General features: G+C 50.7%; 1 protein-coding gene across 2 annotated transcripts in view; it reads left to right on the top strand.

The window, feature by feature from the left end:
* PIK3C2A (phosphatidylinositol-4-phosphate 3-kinase catalytic subunit type 2 alpha) overlaps positions 1 to 15797 on the top strand; it is an 83504-nt gene that overhangs the window by 31176 nt on the left and 36531 nt on the right. For both annotated transcript variants that reach the window (XM_083164704.1, XM_083164705.1), the window contains 4 exons: positions 257 to 377; positions 1183 to 1294; positions 3738 to 3817; positions 11178 to 11241. In XM_083164704.1, coding sequence (XP_083020830.1) covers positions 257 to 377; positions 1183 to 1294; positions 3738 to 3817; positions 11178 to 11241 — 377 coding nt within the window. The remainder of the gene's footprint in view (positions 1 to 256; positions 378 to 1182; positions 1295 to 3737; positions 3818 to 11177; positions 11242 to 15797) is intronic.

Here is a 15797-nt window from a genome sequence, read left to right as displayed (position 1 = left end):
GCATCTTCTACACCATAGGACGTTGTTAAATGTAACTGTAGGAGATGAGTGACCTTTATATCATCCCTTGCTTCCATGTAGTCCAGTTTAATACATTCCACTTATTGGGCTGGCATTGTAAGACCACCGGACTGCGCCCCCTCTCTGGCCATGTGGTGGGATTACATCTGTCCCCTATGCCAGTCCTGTTTGCCTGACTTTATTTCGTGCTTGGGTTATCTGTTGAGTCCATACTTTTTGTGTGTGTTTTATCCAGTAAGCTCTCCAGTCGAGCTGATTATTATGCAGGCTCTGTGCTGGGTTCACGATGACCTGAATCAGGTGGACATCGAGAGCTATATACTGAAGGTGTGCGGCCAAGAGGAAGTGTTGCAGAAGTAAGTGGACCTTTCCAAATGTCCCATGTCATTGCTTGGTATGTGTATAGTCTTGTGCCCCATCCTTTATTCATCCATTACTTAACCATTTCCTAACTGCCCCACTGAGCAACTCTCCCCAGTGTGTCTGCGGTAATACATAGAGAGAGATGTACACAAGTGGTCACCACGTAGAGGAATGCTGTATCGGGGGTGTAGTCTTCTGCGAGTGTGGTGGGGTCAGGGAAGCAGGGCTGAAGGTGAGGTGCAAGAAATGTTCTACTTTTATCTTGGTGTCTGGTGCCCATATCTGCATCAGACCCCATACACAGGTCTTGTATTACTATCCCCCATAGTGTCCTGGAGTTCGTAAACCCCCCCCCACACACACACACACACATACACAGACTTACCCAGTGTTCTGATGTTTGGAACCACCGCTGCCTGGGCTTTTCTCCTTCCATTGGAAACCACATTGACCCATCTCTTGCCAGTAGGAACCCCCACCCCCTCGACTCGTCGCTGTCATTCATAAACCCCACCCCCTATGGCCCGTCTCCTGCCATGCGGAGCCCCCTCGGCCCGTCTCCTGCCATGCGGAGCCCCCTCGGCCCGTCTCCTGCCATGCGGAGCCCCCTCGGCCCGTCTCCTGCCATGCGGAGCCCCCGCCCCCTCAGCCCATGTCTCCTGGTATTAACACCTCATTGCCTCGGCCCATTGTACCCAAATACAAAAGGTTTTTATGGTGTGCTGTTGGATATGTGGAAGGGAACAATGGGCGTGATACATGCAGACGCATATGACTGACTATATCTTCCATCCGCAGCAAGCACTGTCTGGGAAGCCACGAGTATATACAGATGTGCCGGAAATGGGATGCAGATATCCGACTGCAGCTCTTGTGCCACAAAACCATGGCCAGGGCCCTGGCACGCACGGTGAGTAGGCTGGTTCCCTCAGCCGAGCTGTATGTACCACTGGCGCTCGCTCATTTTATCTGTTATCAGTTTAGTTCCTCGTCGCTTGTGCCAGGAGAACATTTCAGAACTCACTGCTGGAAATCAGCCACAACTGTGACGTGTCCCTTTCCACTCAGCATGGCTGTCGCCGGTCCCAGAGATAACTCACTGGGAACATTGTACTGTATGTTTTCTGCTAATGAAAGAACAGCCTGCACCCCTTATAATGACAGGACGGGTACTTGGACATTTAAAGGAATACAGTTCCTATAAATGTGTAGCTATTGGCCATTGATGAGATCACGAGGCTAACCATGGCTGGGCCCTTTCCCTGTATCCATAGATAGATAGATCTATATAGGAACTAGATCACATGGGCTCTCTCGGCTGTTGCTGCTGTGTTTCCTGCCACATCCTCACCCACGGGTTCTGGGATCTACCCAAGTGTTCTCAGAACTGCTCATCCAATAATACGGGGTGTCAGGTGCGATTATCCTGCCATGGAAATGACCTGTATGGACAGGAGGCAGACTGGTTCTGCTGAGAATCTGCCACATGAATCCCCGTTTCTTTAGTCCTTGTCCTTCTGTAGAGTAGAGGACGCTGAGACCATTATTTCCCGCTGCGGTTACTGAAATCCTATTATCACACTCCAGTTCCTGGGAAATGTGCTGCGCTCTCACTTCCCCTGCTCAGCTCTTTCCTGTACTGACTCAGGCGAGTGCGGGCGGATCATGGCCTTACGTCCAGGAATGAGAATGGGGGTTAGTTTATCGGATGACAAATCCAGTTATCTCCAGACATCTGTAATAACGAGCTGTATGCAGGAACATGGCTTCCCACATGGGCTCCCACCCCCCCCCCCCTTTCCCCTAAATAAGAGACCTGTTTGTGCTGTCCTGGTAATGCGGAGTGTTGTGACCTATGTCCTCGTTCCTGGTATAAACACACTTTAAGTTCAGTTACAGTTCACCAACTTTCATGCATCCAGCTCACAGGCAGCCTTGTGTGCGGATATGAATGACCTGAACAGGGATCATCATAATAAAGTTTTTCTTCTCCAACACTCGCCACGCAGTCCCTGATAGTAGTCCCTGGCTAGTGGGGGGCTGCGTTGTGCTTATCCCCGGAAACTTACATCCCGCACACCCCGTTTGGCGGCTCCAGTTATGGTGCAGTGCCGTCCATTGCAGTTTGCTCTTCTTTTCTAGGCCGCGCTTCAGAATGAGAGCTAAAATCTGATAGGTTGTTATATGATACACCACCATCTGTAGAAATGTCCCTCTGTGTGTCACGTCCCGCCTGGCTGAGCACGCTGACTGCCGCCAGCAGGTGTGGTTTGATGGCCCAACAGTCGAGATTCTGATGGTCAGTATACCGACATCGGAATCCCAACCACTGGTAGGGGACTAATGCAAAGAAGCCCCTTGCAGGCTCACTGTGCTCGCAACAGGTTCTATTCTCAGTCTTTGGGGTCGTGGACCCCCACAAGGGAGAATAGCCCCTGTCAGTCGGGATCCCAACTGTTGGGCATTTGAACAGTTGGGATTTCGATGTTGGTGTACTGACTTACGGGATCCCGACTATCAGACCGGCACCCCCACCAGCTGTAATGCAGACACCCTCCTGCACAACACCCCACAGACTACACTGCAGACACCAATCACCGTTCAGGAACTTCTCTTACCTGACCTGGAGCAGTGTGTCTGCGCTCTTCCTCCTTTCTCCCATGGCATACAATCGGTTTGTGGTCAGGAGAGAGTATCGCTTACAGACAATGTACAGTTAGGCAGTCAGTAGGTCTAAAGTCAGTCAATAGATGAACCTTGTGCACATTGAAATTTTGTCAGTGCCAACCTATTGGCTGTCTAACTAGACACTGTCTGTGAGCCACCCGCATCCCACGATGTGTCCTTTTTCATTGCTGCAGTCATTTTAAGCACAATTTTTGCAGCTATTGATAAACGCATTTACTAACGTTGAAAGTCTTTATGTGCATTTCCCCAAAAATACTTCTTATTCACATCGCTCAATGAGAAAGATGAATAAGCAGACAGTGCTGATTTGAAATTATCTGCATATGCACCTGCACATCGAATCAGACAAATTTTAATCAGCAGAGTCTGCTTGTGCGTCGTTTTTGCAGAGAAGTACACTGGCGTTAGCAGAGATGCACAAGAGCCGCTGCTTTTACTCATGCCAGGCGTCTCACGGTGCATGGGATATTGAGGCTAGATATACGTGTACACATCTGTAGATGAGCGCAGCAATTGTGTTATACACAGAATTGTTGGAACGTGAGCAGAGGAACAGAGCTGTAATCAGAATGTGACATGGATGCAAGGCATCTTGCATGTGTATTACGTGACCTGAGACGTACGTTTCATATGTGACTTCACTCATTTTGCTCTTTTGATTGCAGGCTGAAGATGACGAGACACCAGTTGACCTTAATAGACATTTGGCCCTGCTGGACAGGCCATTCAAAGAGCCAATTACACGGTATTATCTGTTATTTTTATTTATTTTTTGTTAATACTCAGAGTACAGTAAATTTTGCTGTCGCGTTATATGCAACTAGTTATAAGCCTGTCAAAATCATGGCTTCTGCTATGTTCTTTCACTTTTAGCTGTGACCATTTTTACTTTCACTTTGAGCTGTGACAGTTTTTAGCCCACAAACTCTCCTCCACACCCTCTGTCCCTATCTGCTCCTACCTCCAATCTCTGGTCATTGGCAGTACTTATACTAGTCCACTCAAGCAAATGCTTCCAAAGCTAGTCTGCTACCTGGTGATTGCCTCTGTGTTTGTGCATGTGTGTGAGAGAGTTTTCACTTGCTGCCAACAGATGGCAGTGTTTTGGAGACACACAAACGGACACTAGACATATATCTATCTATATAGACAGATAAATATATGTGTATATAGATATCGATATATGTATAGATAGCTAGATAGATATAATATTCTGTATGAGGAAATGTTTTGCTGTTAGATGTCACCTTAACACTAAAGGTGGCCATACACACGCAGATTTATCTTCAGATCTGGCTGGTTGGAACAAAAACATGGTTATGGATGAGAGCAAATGACAGTTGACCATTTGCTTGGTAATGCTGGAAAAGTGACAAACTGTCACTCATCCATAACCATGTTTTCTCCTTCGGGAGACATCAGGGGCCACAGCTTTACTTTGGGTAATAGGAGTGGGAGTGAGCTCCAGCACCCTAGAGGATAACTTTAACTGCCTCCCAGGCAGTCAGGCTCCTCCCCTCCTATACCCCGCCTCCAGGCCACGGACCTTAGTTTTTCTAGGGTGCTGGCAGGAGCCAGATGCACCCAAAAGAGGGGCTGCTATTTAGCAGCCATAACTTTAATTTTTTTTTTTTTTTTATTATTTTTGATCAGAGCAGCAGCGCTGAAGGTCTGAATAGACCCCTGCACTGCTGGCTCCAACACCCGGGTCCGGCGCTGCCATCGCCACCCGCGGGTGGGGACCAGCAGCGGCCCCCGGGCACTGGGGACCACAGGCGCCCGCTTCAGAAGAACCGGGACGGCACTGTGAGTAATACACGCTCCCCGCCGGGAGCGTGTGCGATAGCGCAGCGAGGCGCATAGAGATGGCTGCTACAGCCGGCGAGGGGTGACCGCCGGCTGTGCTAGCAAGCGGTCGGCCGGCTCGCCGCCCGTCCCGCTGGACCACCAGGGAAACTAGTTTGTGGGCAGCAGCGCTGGTATGCGGGGCCGCCCGGCGCGCGCCGGATCCCCGCCATTTTACCAGCGCTGCATGTGGACACCTTCCCTGGGGCCATTTGTTAGCAGGGGGAGGAGGCTCCCCCCACATCAGCCCCTCCCCCGGGGACAGTAGGCAGGGAACTGTGCTTGGCGCACAGAGAGTTCCCGCCACTGACATCCCTTCCTGTCTGCCTGGCTGCACGTGAGGAGGGACACGGAGAAGCTCCAGTGCCACCCGAGGTTCCACTCTTTCACTGCCAGGAGGCTTGGGCAAGTCCCCCCTGTACCTCTCCTGCGGGACACAGGTCACAGTTATTGAGTGCTCCAGTCAGCCATAGCTGCTGCAAGAGCCTAGTGCCATTGACTTTCTATTTGCATTGTATGCCTCTGTATGCTTGCTGTATATGTGTACTTATTAACCCAGTAGCTGCTGCAGTGTATTTGGTGTCTTTCTGTACCCAGCCCTCCTGTACTTACAGTAGTTATGCCGAAGAGCAAGTCCAAAAAGGGGGACGCCCCAGCATTGCTGTCATGCACAGCCTGTAATGCGGGCCTATCTCCCCTGGACTATGTACAGGACGGCGTATGCGCAGGCTGCTACAATGCGCAGGCGCTGCCCACGCCTACGGCCTCCTCTCAGGAGCCTGCTTGGGCCTCATCCCTTGTGCAGATGATGGCGCAGCTAGTTGATAAAGTCTCGGCTGCGCTGCCCCAGCGGTCCATGCCGTCCTCATCGGCAGCGAGTGCAGCCCCCCCAGCATTGGATGCCCAGGGGGAGGGTCCACTGCCCGCAGATACACGCAGGCTTTTAGTTAGAAGACCGTCGCCACTCCGCCCCCTCCTCGGGCAGGATACTGACGATGAGGAGGAGGAGGAGCAAGACGATGTCGATGATGATGACTATGTGGAGGAGGCAGTCGATGACGCCATTGACGTCGCCGCTGACATAGGGGATGCCTGTGTTGGAGAGGACCCCCCTTCTCATAGAGACCCCCCGTCTCGCCTTGATGTACCAGGCCTGATTACAGCGGTTAAGAAGGTCCTGCTAGTAGACGACCAGGCTGACCCGCCTGCGGAGTCGGGCCCTATCTTTAAGCGCCCTAAACGCTCCTTCAGTCGCTTTCCCAAGTCCGATAACCTGGACTCGGTCATTAAGGAAGCTTGGGAGGTCCCTAATAGGAAGTTTATCATTCACAAACGTTTCTCCTTCCTCTATCCTCTCCCCCAGGAGGACAGGATCCCCTGGGAGACAGCCCCCAGGGTAGACGCTCATGTGGCAAAACTGGTTAAAGCCTCCTTGTTGCCCATACCTACAGCGTCTCTTAAGGATACGGCGGATAGGAAGTTGGAAAACTTCCTGAAGCTGATATACACCACGGCAGGGGCAGGCCGGCCCTGGCGTCAGCCTGGGTGGCTATGGCTCTAACTAAATGGACCGCTGCCCTCACAACAGGGGTGTCTGAGGGGGCCCCAGCAGATACCCTTCTGCCGACTATAGAATTGATACATCAGGCTGCCCTCTACTTAGGCGAAGCGGCGCTTGATTCCGCTACTCTCTCCTCCAGGGTGTCCGCTTCAGCAGTGGCTGCTCACAGATCACTTTGGTTGCGCTCCTGGAAGGCGGACACGGATTCGAAGAGGGCCTTGGAAGCCCTTCCATTCGATGGTTCCCTCTTGTTTGGTCCTGAGCTGGACAGGATGGTGGCTACGGTGGCAGCATCAAAGACTGCCTTCCTACCATCCACCCCGACTACACGGCCCCGGCCGGCCTTTCAGTCCTTTCGGTTTCAGGGCCGTGGTAGAGGACAGTCCTTCTCCTCCAGATCTTCCCAGGGAGGCAGATCCTCCCGTGCTAGGGGCAGACGTCCCTGGGCCACAAGACGCCCTGACCCAAAGCCGGCGGACAAGCCCGCTGCATGACAGGGGGGGCCCCCACCGGGAGGACCCCAGGGTGGGCGGTCGCCTGTTGGAGTTTTCCCCCATCTGGTTGGAATCCACCACAGACGCGTGGGTTCAGGAGGTGGTCTCTCGGGGCTACTCCTTAACTTTTTGGCATCGCCCACCAACATCGTTCTTTTCCACGAGTCTTCCATCAGACCCGGAAAAGCGCAAAGCGCTAGAACAGGCAGTCCAACGTTTGCTTCAAACAGGGGTCATCATACCCGTCCCCTTGTCCCAAAGGGGTTCGGGGTTTTACGCCAGCCTCTTCTTGGTCAGGAAACCAAACGGTTCCTACAGGCCCATTCTCAACCTAAAGAAGCTAAACAAGTTTGTACGGGTCCCAAAATTCAGGATGGAGACTCTGCGCTCCATTGTCCTGGCCCTTCAGCCAGGAGACTTCATGGCATCCCTGGACATTCAGGATGCGTACTTACACATCCCCATTCGCCCAGAACACCAGCGGTTCCTGCGCTTTGCCATCCTGGACCAACATTTCCAGTTCCGAGCCCTACCATTTGGTCTATCCACTGCTCCCCGGGTGTTCACAAAGGTGATGGCAGTAATGGGCAGCAGTCTGCGCAACCAGGGGATCCGGATACTCCCATATCTGGACGACCTGTTGATTCTTGCTCCGTCTGCAGAACTTCTCCAGGACCACCTGAGGGTGGTAATACAGCTTCTGGAGCGACACGGCTGGATCATCAATTGGGACAAGTCCTCATTGATTCCGGCACAGTCGATGGTTCACCTAGGGGCCAGGTTGGACACCATCCATCAGAGGATCTACCTGCCGGAGGACCGTCGTCTGATTCTACAGTCCAGAGTCCGTCCGCTCCTCCATCCTCGACGGGTGTCCATACATGCCTGCATGAAGGTACTGGGTTCCATGGTGTCGACTTTCGACATGGCAGAATATGCCCAGTTCCATTCCCGCCCCCTTCAGAAGGAGATCCTCTCCAAGTGGTCGGGATCCTACCTCTCTCTCCGATCTCAGGTGATAACCTTATCACCGACAACCCGTCTCTCTCTTTCGTGGTGGCTCCTAGACCAGAACCTCACGTTGGGACGCCCATTCTGGATCCATCAGTGGACCCTTCTCACTACGGACGCCAGTCTCCGCGGGTGGGGAGCGGTCACTTGCCAGAGGTCTTTCCAGGGCCTTTGGTCTACATCGGAGGCCAAGCTCCAAATCAATGTCCTCGAACTGAGGGCGGTCTTCCGAGCCATTTGGCTGGCAGAACCCTGGCTGAGGGGTCGTCCGGTGCAGGTCCAGTCGGACAATTCCACCACAGTGGCTTATATCAACCACCAGGGTGGCACCCGCAGCAGGGCGGCAATGATGGAAACATCCCGCATCTTTCAGTGGGCGGAGAAGAAGATTCCAGCTCTATCGGCGGTCTTTATTCCGGGAGTCCAGAATTGGGAAGCGGACTACCTAAGCCGTCAAACACTGAATGCCGGCGAATGGTCCCTCCATCAGGAGGTTTTCCAGATGCTGGTACATCGGTGGGGCTTACCCGAGGTGGACTTGATGGCCTCTCAACACAACCACAAGGTTCCCTCTTACGGAGCCAGGGCCCGCGACCCGGCCGTCATCTTGGTGGACGCTCTGTCCGCTCCGTGGCCGTTCAGGCTGATGTATGCCTTCCCGCCATTCTCCCTCCTCTTGCGACTGATTCGCAAGCTGAAGGCGGAGGGAGGCACATTGATCCTCGTGGCCCCGTATTGGCCCAGGCGAGTCTGGTTCTCAGACCTCCAGGCTCTGTCGGTGGCCCCCCCGATCCGCTTGCCTCTGCGTCGGGACCTTCTCTCTCAGGGTCCGTGTCTGCATCCAGACCTGAGGCGTCTGGCTTTGACGGGGTGGCTGTTGAGACCTCCCTCTTGAGATCTAGGGGGTTTAATGCTCGAGTAATTTCCACTATGCTTAGAGCAAGAAAGGCTTCCTCTGCGAGAGCTTATCGTCGGGTTTGGAGGGCTTACTTCGTTTGGTGTAGGACTCGCCACTTCAATCCTAAGTCTTACCGCCTGGCTCGGATTCTATCCTTCTTACAGAAGGGCCTGGAGGCTGGATTGCGCTTATCTACCTTGAAGGTTCAAGTCTCGGCTTTGTCCATCTTGTTTCGCCGACGATTAGCACTGTTGCGGGATGTCCGCACATTCATGCAGGGGGTTCTGCGTATCCAGCCTCCCTTTGTCCCCCCGGTTGCTCCGTGGGACCTTTCCCTTGTGCTATCTGCACTCCAGAAACCACCGTTTGAGCCTTTGCGATCAGTGGACCTGTGTTGGCTCACCTGGAAAACGGTTTTCTTATTGGCAATAGCATCAGCTCGGAGGGTGTCCGATCTGTCTGCCCTGTCTTGTAAGTCCCCCTTCCTGGTCTTACACAATGACCGGGCGGTTCTTCGTACTGTCCCTTCTCACTTACCAAAAGTGGTGTCCAGTTTCCACGTTAACCAGGAAATCGTGGTTCCGGCCTTTCAAGGGCCAGATGCATCTTTGGATCAATCATCCTTGGATGTTGTACGGGCGCTGCGCATCTATGTGCGCCGCTCCCGGTCCTTTCGCAAGACGGACTCCCTCTTTGTGCTGTATGGCTTTCAAAAGAGGGGATGGCCGGCCACTAAACAGACTATTGCCCGCTGGCTTCGTTCTGTCATCCGGCAGGCATACCTGGGTGCCTCTCTCCCGGTTCCGGCTGGTATCCGGGCACATTCCACTAGGTCTGTGGGAGCGTCTTGGGCTGTTCGGGGCGGTGCTACAGCTGAGCAAGTTTGCAGAGCTGCGACATGGTCGTCAGCTGCTACTTTTGTGCGTTTTTACGCTTTTGATACATTTGCCTCCCAGGACTCTGCCTTCGGGCAGAGCGTGTTGGCTGCGGCGCAGGCGCGTCCCCACCCATAGGTGGCTGCTTTAGGACGTCCCAAAGTAAAGCTGTGGCCCCTGATGTCTCCCGAAGGAGAAAATGAGATTTATGTCTTACCTGGTAAATCTTTCTTCGAGGACATCAGGGGCCACAGGGATCCCTCCCTGCCGCGCCTGCTTCAGTTACGTTACAAGTTACGTTTCACTGGTTATATATATTACTCCTCTGTTGAGGGTACTAACATGTTTCAGAATGTGTCTCTGTGTGGTGCTTCTCTTCCTTCTCTCTTGTCTCCTGCCATGGCTTGTTAAAAAACTGAGGTCCGTGGCCTGGAGGCGGGGTATAGGAGGGGAGGAGCCTGACTGCCTGGGAGGCAGTTAAAGTTATCCTCTAGGGTGCTGGAGCTCACTCCCACTCCTATTACCCAAAGTAAAGCTGTGGCCCCTGATGTCCTCGAAGAAAGAGATTTACCAGGTAAGACATAAATCTCATTTTTGTTCCAGCCAGCCAGATCTGAAGATAAATCTTACTAGTGTATGGGCACCTTAAGTCTACTGTACAAGACCAAAACACTTTGAGAACCCTCGTCCAGTGTGTACACTCAATATCGTTAACGATGCCCATTCCCGTTGGTCATTCATCTGTACGTGCAGCCCAGTCCTGACTATATAGTCATTGACAGCATGCTCCTGGATGTAGCTGCTGAACGATATCAATGATCTTTAGTGTGTATGCACTTTTATCGTTTGTTGGGGAGAACAGAGAGTTCAAGGGAAATATGTTAATGGTATCTTTCATAGACTATAAGATCTAGTGTGTACTCCGCATGGGAATGTCTGCTATGGTATGGTCACCATACATTACTCCCAGCACCTAGTAATGTCTTACCCAGCTCAGTAGCACCTTCTCCAGGCTGGCTCGCCAAACTCATAGGAAATCACAATTGTTTTTGTGTAAAACTTTATTCTACGGTATTATCACAGCAATGGTTCACTGGCAGGGGGTTAAAATGATGAAATCCTTCAAGTCGGTTAATGGAATGAGCTACTAACATGCAGCCCTCTTGCTGCCTTAAATAAAAAATCACATCATGCCACAATGTTCTTGCAATTAAGTTTAGTATCTCTATCTTACCAATGCACTTTACATTATAGTATCTAGCTGTTATACATTGATTGATTAATCCCTCCATAGAAGAGGGAATCCTCAATATACCAGCCATGTGCACATCCCCAACTTCTTCCCATCATTAATATCTTCCATGACCTGTAACATAACATTTGCCATTGTGATGACTGATCGTAGATTTGTGTTGCTACAGACAAAGCATTGAGGAATTACTGGACGGCTATCATGAGCAAGTCAACATGTGCCTTAAAAACGAGGTATGTACCCTGCATTAATAGCCCATCCTAGGCCTTCTCTGGTAGTTCTCTCTGATGTGTGTCTGCAGGGGTAATAGGGGTTAAATCTCTATCTCCTGCTCACCAGCTCCCTGTGTGCACCCCTCTTATTATAAATGCGTCCTCTCCTTTTTAATTTGGCGGGTTATGGACACATCGACCAGTCTGACCTGATTCCTGCCGCATCCCTAAAGCCTCATTAAGGTCAGAGCTTGAACAGTGAAGGTTTGTTAATGATTAGATTAACTGTGAAAGTCAGATGATTAACTGTCTGCCAGTAACGGGGGAGGGCAATAATCCAACAAGGGGGAACCTTTTCCGGTATTGGGAGCCGCATTGTTCTGCTCTGTGTAATGAAAGGAAGCCGTTTAGTACAGGAAAGTGGTGCGTACAGATGCGTCCTCGCACGCTGTGGCTTCAGTTGGGCCAAATGGCCTCTTGCGGTGGGCGGTTACCGTGCGACTTGTCCATACCAAGCATGCCGCTTATTCCCAGAAATAAAACTAGAAGCAACAAAACGATCAGTCAGATGTGCGACTTTTGTAAATCTGTTTGTGACGGAGACTGAATATGTGCTTTGCCTTCTCTTATTAAACCATCTTTGATGGCACCAAGTCCTGCAGTTCTCTTCCCCCTGATACTTATTCCAGTGTCCCGTACTGACACAGCTATGTCTATGTACTCTGTACTTGTCCTCTATTGTATTCCTGTTTCGCTTATTTGTCTGTGTACTCTGTAGTCGGGCGCTGCGGATCCCTTGTGGCGCCATATAAATAAAGTTTAATAAAATAATAATAAATAATGCTTTTCATATGTATTTTGGGACAATGGAACTAGTGGTTCTAAGATTCAGACCTGATCACTCATCTGCAAATTTGCAGGCGACTGTGAGTAGTTAGTCGCTGCGCAGACAGAAATAAATTGGTGGCGGTGGATGCGATTACAATCTATATGCTTTTTCTATCGCTATTTGGGTTCGTTCGTGCGTGCGCGTTATAATTAGCAATGTGCAGGTTTGGATTTACTCTGATTTATCCGGATTTACTTATTGGCTATCGGCTGTTTTGACTCCAAATCATGTGACAGCCGATTGCCAATAAGATCCTGTTTTGAGTTCTGGGTAAATCCGAACCTGCCCATCTCTAGTTATAATCTGTATGCATGCGCAGAAATTTGATAATCAATTTCATCTGTGAATTCGCACATCAGCGATCAACTCTAAATCATGGCCAAAGTACGTACAATTGTGTTGTAGTACACCTAGCCTCCATACGCCATTCAGCATGAGATGCCTGGAGTGCGTGGGGCTTCAGATCCCGGGCAGCTCTGATCACGTCTGTCGCCTTTTTTTTTTCCAAAATATGTTTTATTGATCCTCACAAGTCATAATGGGTACATACAATAGAGTTAGTACACAGGCACCTAGTGAGGAACAATCCACCATTTTCAAATTTTCCATAACCTATATGAACAATGGAAAGAACATAACATGGTAACTCTAGTAGTGATACAATATCAGATATAATATTGGTGTAGGAATGATAAAGGTGTGTATGGAGCCAATGGTATCACCAATCATTGAAAAAGGGGTTACCAAAAACAATCAACAGTAGCAAATATAATCATAAAAAAAAGAAAAAAGGAAAAGAAACAAAAAAGAGAAAAAAACAACAACCTCAACAGTCCGCTCCCAACTCCAAGCCAACGACCCATCCATGGACTGATCCAGCCTTCCAGCAGAAAAGGAGAGAGGGAAAGGAATATACGAAGGAGGAGAAGAGTAGGTGGGAAAATAGCATGGGCCTAATATTTAGATGATTATAGGAGTTCTATTCTGAAAAAGTTGAAGATTATACCATGAAGTGGACTGGAAGCAAGTTCGGATGGCCTCCTTGGTCCTGGGGGGCGAAGTCTGAATGTATTTGTCCCATACTTAGAACAAGACCGAGGTCATGGATTCTTTATGGAGAGATGCCTCCAGCCAGTCCATGGTAAATAAGAAGAGTAATCGAGAGGTTGCCATCTCTAAGGAGGGAGCAGTATCGTGTATCCATTGCTGTAAAACAGCCTTCCTACCCACCGCTGACAAGAGTACAAGAAGTTTTTTATCATGTTTGGGGACAGCTATTTGGTCTGCTACATATCCAAATAAAGCCCAGGAGTCGCTACATTGAAAGGACAATTTCAATGAGGAGGCAGCAAAATTATGTAGGGTATTCCAGAAGGTTTGAATGTGAGGGCAGGACCATAGGCAATGATATAGGTCCGCCCCAGGTGAGTGACATTTTGGGCAGTCAGAGGTATCGGCAGTGCCTATCAGATGATGAGGTTTAGGGAAAAAGTAAGCCCTATGCAAGATCTTGTAGGACATTTCTTGATAAGAGCTAGCAGGGATGAGCTTCAGATTTAAGAGGAATGTGGATAAGATGGTGTCAGGGTCAAGGGTCGTGGTTTGTGAGGCCCATTTTTGGAGACCCGGAAGGTCTGATTCAGGATCCAATTCAGGGCGTACTCGTGCATATAGTGTGGATATGGTATGTGTACGAGTGCGAATGACGGAGTCAAGAGGGTTCTTAATGTCTTGAGGTCTTAGCTTGGGCAGTATGGATCTTAAATAGTTAATAGCTTGGAGGAAGGCAAATTTATGTTGAGGAGCTAAATGAAAGCGTGGCATGGCTTCGTCGAAGGTTAGTGGCTTATGTGAAGTATTCAATAAGTGACGTAGAGATAGAATGCCAGAAGAGCGCCAAGAAATAAAGGGAGACATGACTGTGCCATTCTGAAATTCTAGGTTACCAACTAAAGGGAGAGATAAAGAGTAATAACAGTTTAAGTGCAGAGATTTCCTCGCACGTCTCCATGCATAGACAGTGGATGAGAGGAGGAGGTTGTCATAATGGTTAGATTGTAATTGAGCATGTAAAATAAAGCTAAGAGAGAGGGGGTAGCAGAACTGGGCATCTAGAGATAAATCTGTAAATACGTTGGAGTCAGTAACCCAATCTACTGCGAAACGAAGAATACAGGCCAGAATTGTTGGAGTCAGTAACCCAATCTACTGCGAAACGAAGAATACAGGCCAGATTGTAATATTTAATGTTGGGCAAGTTGACACCACCTCTTTGGGTAGTTTGCATTAATTTATAAAGACTAATCCTAGGTTTTTTAAATTCCAAATACATTTAGAAATCATAGCATTGGGGGGGGCGTGGCCTGGCAGCCATCCTGTGAAGCAGCACTATACAGAGGCTCCGCTCTCTATTGCCAGAAAAACCCCTTTACACCCCTGCTTTCTCCTCACCCGCCGTTTGGGAGAGCCCCCCTGCCCTTGCCAACCCCCCGGCACCCGTCTGGGTCCGGCTGCGGAGTCGGGAAGCCTCTGCAGAGGCTTCTGCGGATTGCGGCCTACCCGACCGGCGGAAGCCGGGGGCTCGAGTAGTGAGCGCGGCCGCCTCGCGAGCTCCGGGACCCCAGTCGGCGCCGTAAATCGCTCTCGGCCCCCCCAGAGCGCCACCAAGCTCCCCGGGAGCCAGGCACAGCCTACAGAACCTCCCCTACTTGTGGGAACCCCTCAAAGAAGGCTACAGTCTGCCCGAAGCCCACCTGAGAACAGGGGCCGGACGGATCGCGGCCTAGGCCTTAGGCGCAGCCGGATCCTGAATACAGCACCACAGGCACAGCAGTAAGTGGAACATCCCCCAGGCTCCCCACCTACATCTCCGGAGGGCACTGAGGCAGGGTAAGCCCTCTAGCTTTGCCTCTCCAGCCCCCTCTCCTGCCCGGGGCTCCAAGCTGTGGCGGCGGCCATATTAGTAGAGGCAAAGGCCCTTACAGCACCAAGAAACCTGCATAGGGTAGTCTGAGACTAACAAGCCTGGGTGCTTTCATATAAAAAAAAATACATAATAAAAAAATAAATAAATAAATAAACCCTCACAGAGTTGCCCCTCAGACATACCCTCCCTCTAACTAGCGTCCCCACTGAGAAGCTTGTTGTCTCCCTCCCTAACGCTTGTACAAGCTGCTGCTTCCTCCTCAACTTGGGAGAAGACCCTGCTGGTCACATATTAACCACTGGGACAGGCCTGCCTTCCCAACTGCACCCCTCTCTGCACTGACACACGTAGTGTGCTTCCCCCCCCCCAAGAACCTCTGTTCCTGTGACTGCCTGCTGAACTCCCTAGCGGGGACAATGTAATCGGTACCACCCTGAGGTGCTCCCCCCTGACGACCTCGGACTGTCCGTTGCTGCGGTGTAGCTATCCCGTATTGACACCCCAACGTTACCTACTTCTTCTCATAGGCTCTTTATAAGTGCGACACTCTTCCCACTATGCCTTCCAAAAGGGCTAAAGAAGCGGTCCCATCTAAAGTATCTACGCCCGCTAAGAAACGAACGCAGGTCCACTTACCCCAAGTAAGCCCGCAGAAGCGCTCTTTCGCCTCTTTGGGAGACCCCTTAGAGTTGCACTCCCTGCCAGAGCTGGAGGGCATAGATGCCGAATCCGACGAGCCAGTGACGGTGAAGTCCCTATGCC

Source organism: Crinia signifera, chromosome 11, assembly GCF_055691185.1.
Source record: "Crinia signifera chromosome 11, ASM5569118v1, whole genome shotgun sequence".
In the NCBI taxonomy this organism is placed as follows: domain Eukaryota; kingdom Metazoa; phylum Chordata; class Amphibia; order Anura; family Myobatrachidae; genus Crinia; species Crinia signifera.
Note: the sequence above shows the minus strand (reverse complement) of the source record. Positions and strands in the feature narration are given on the sequence as shown.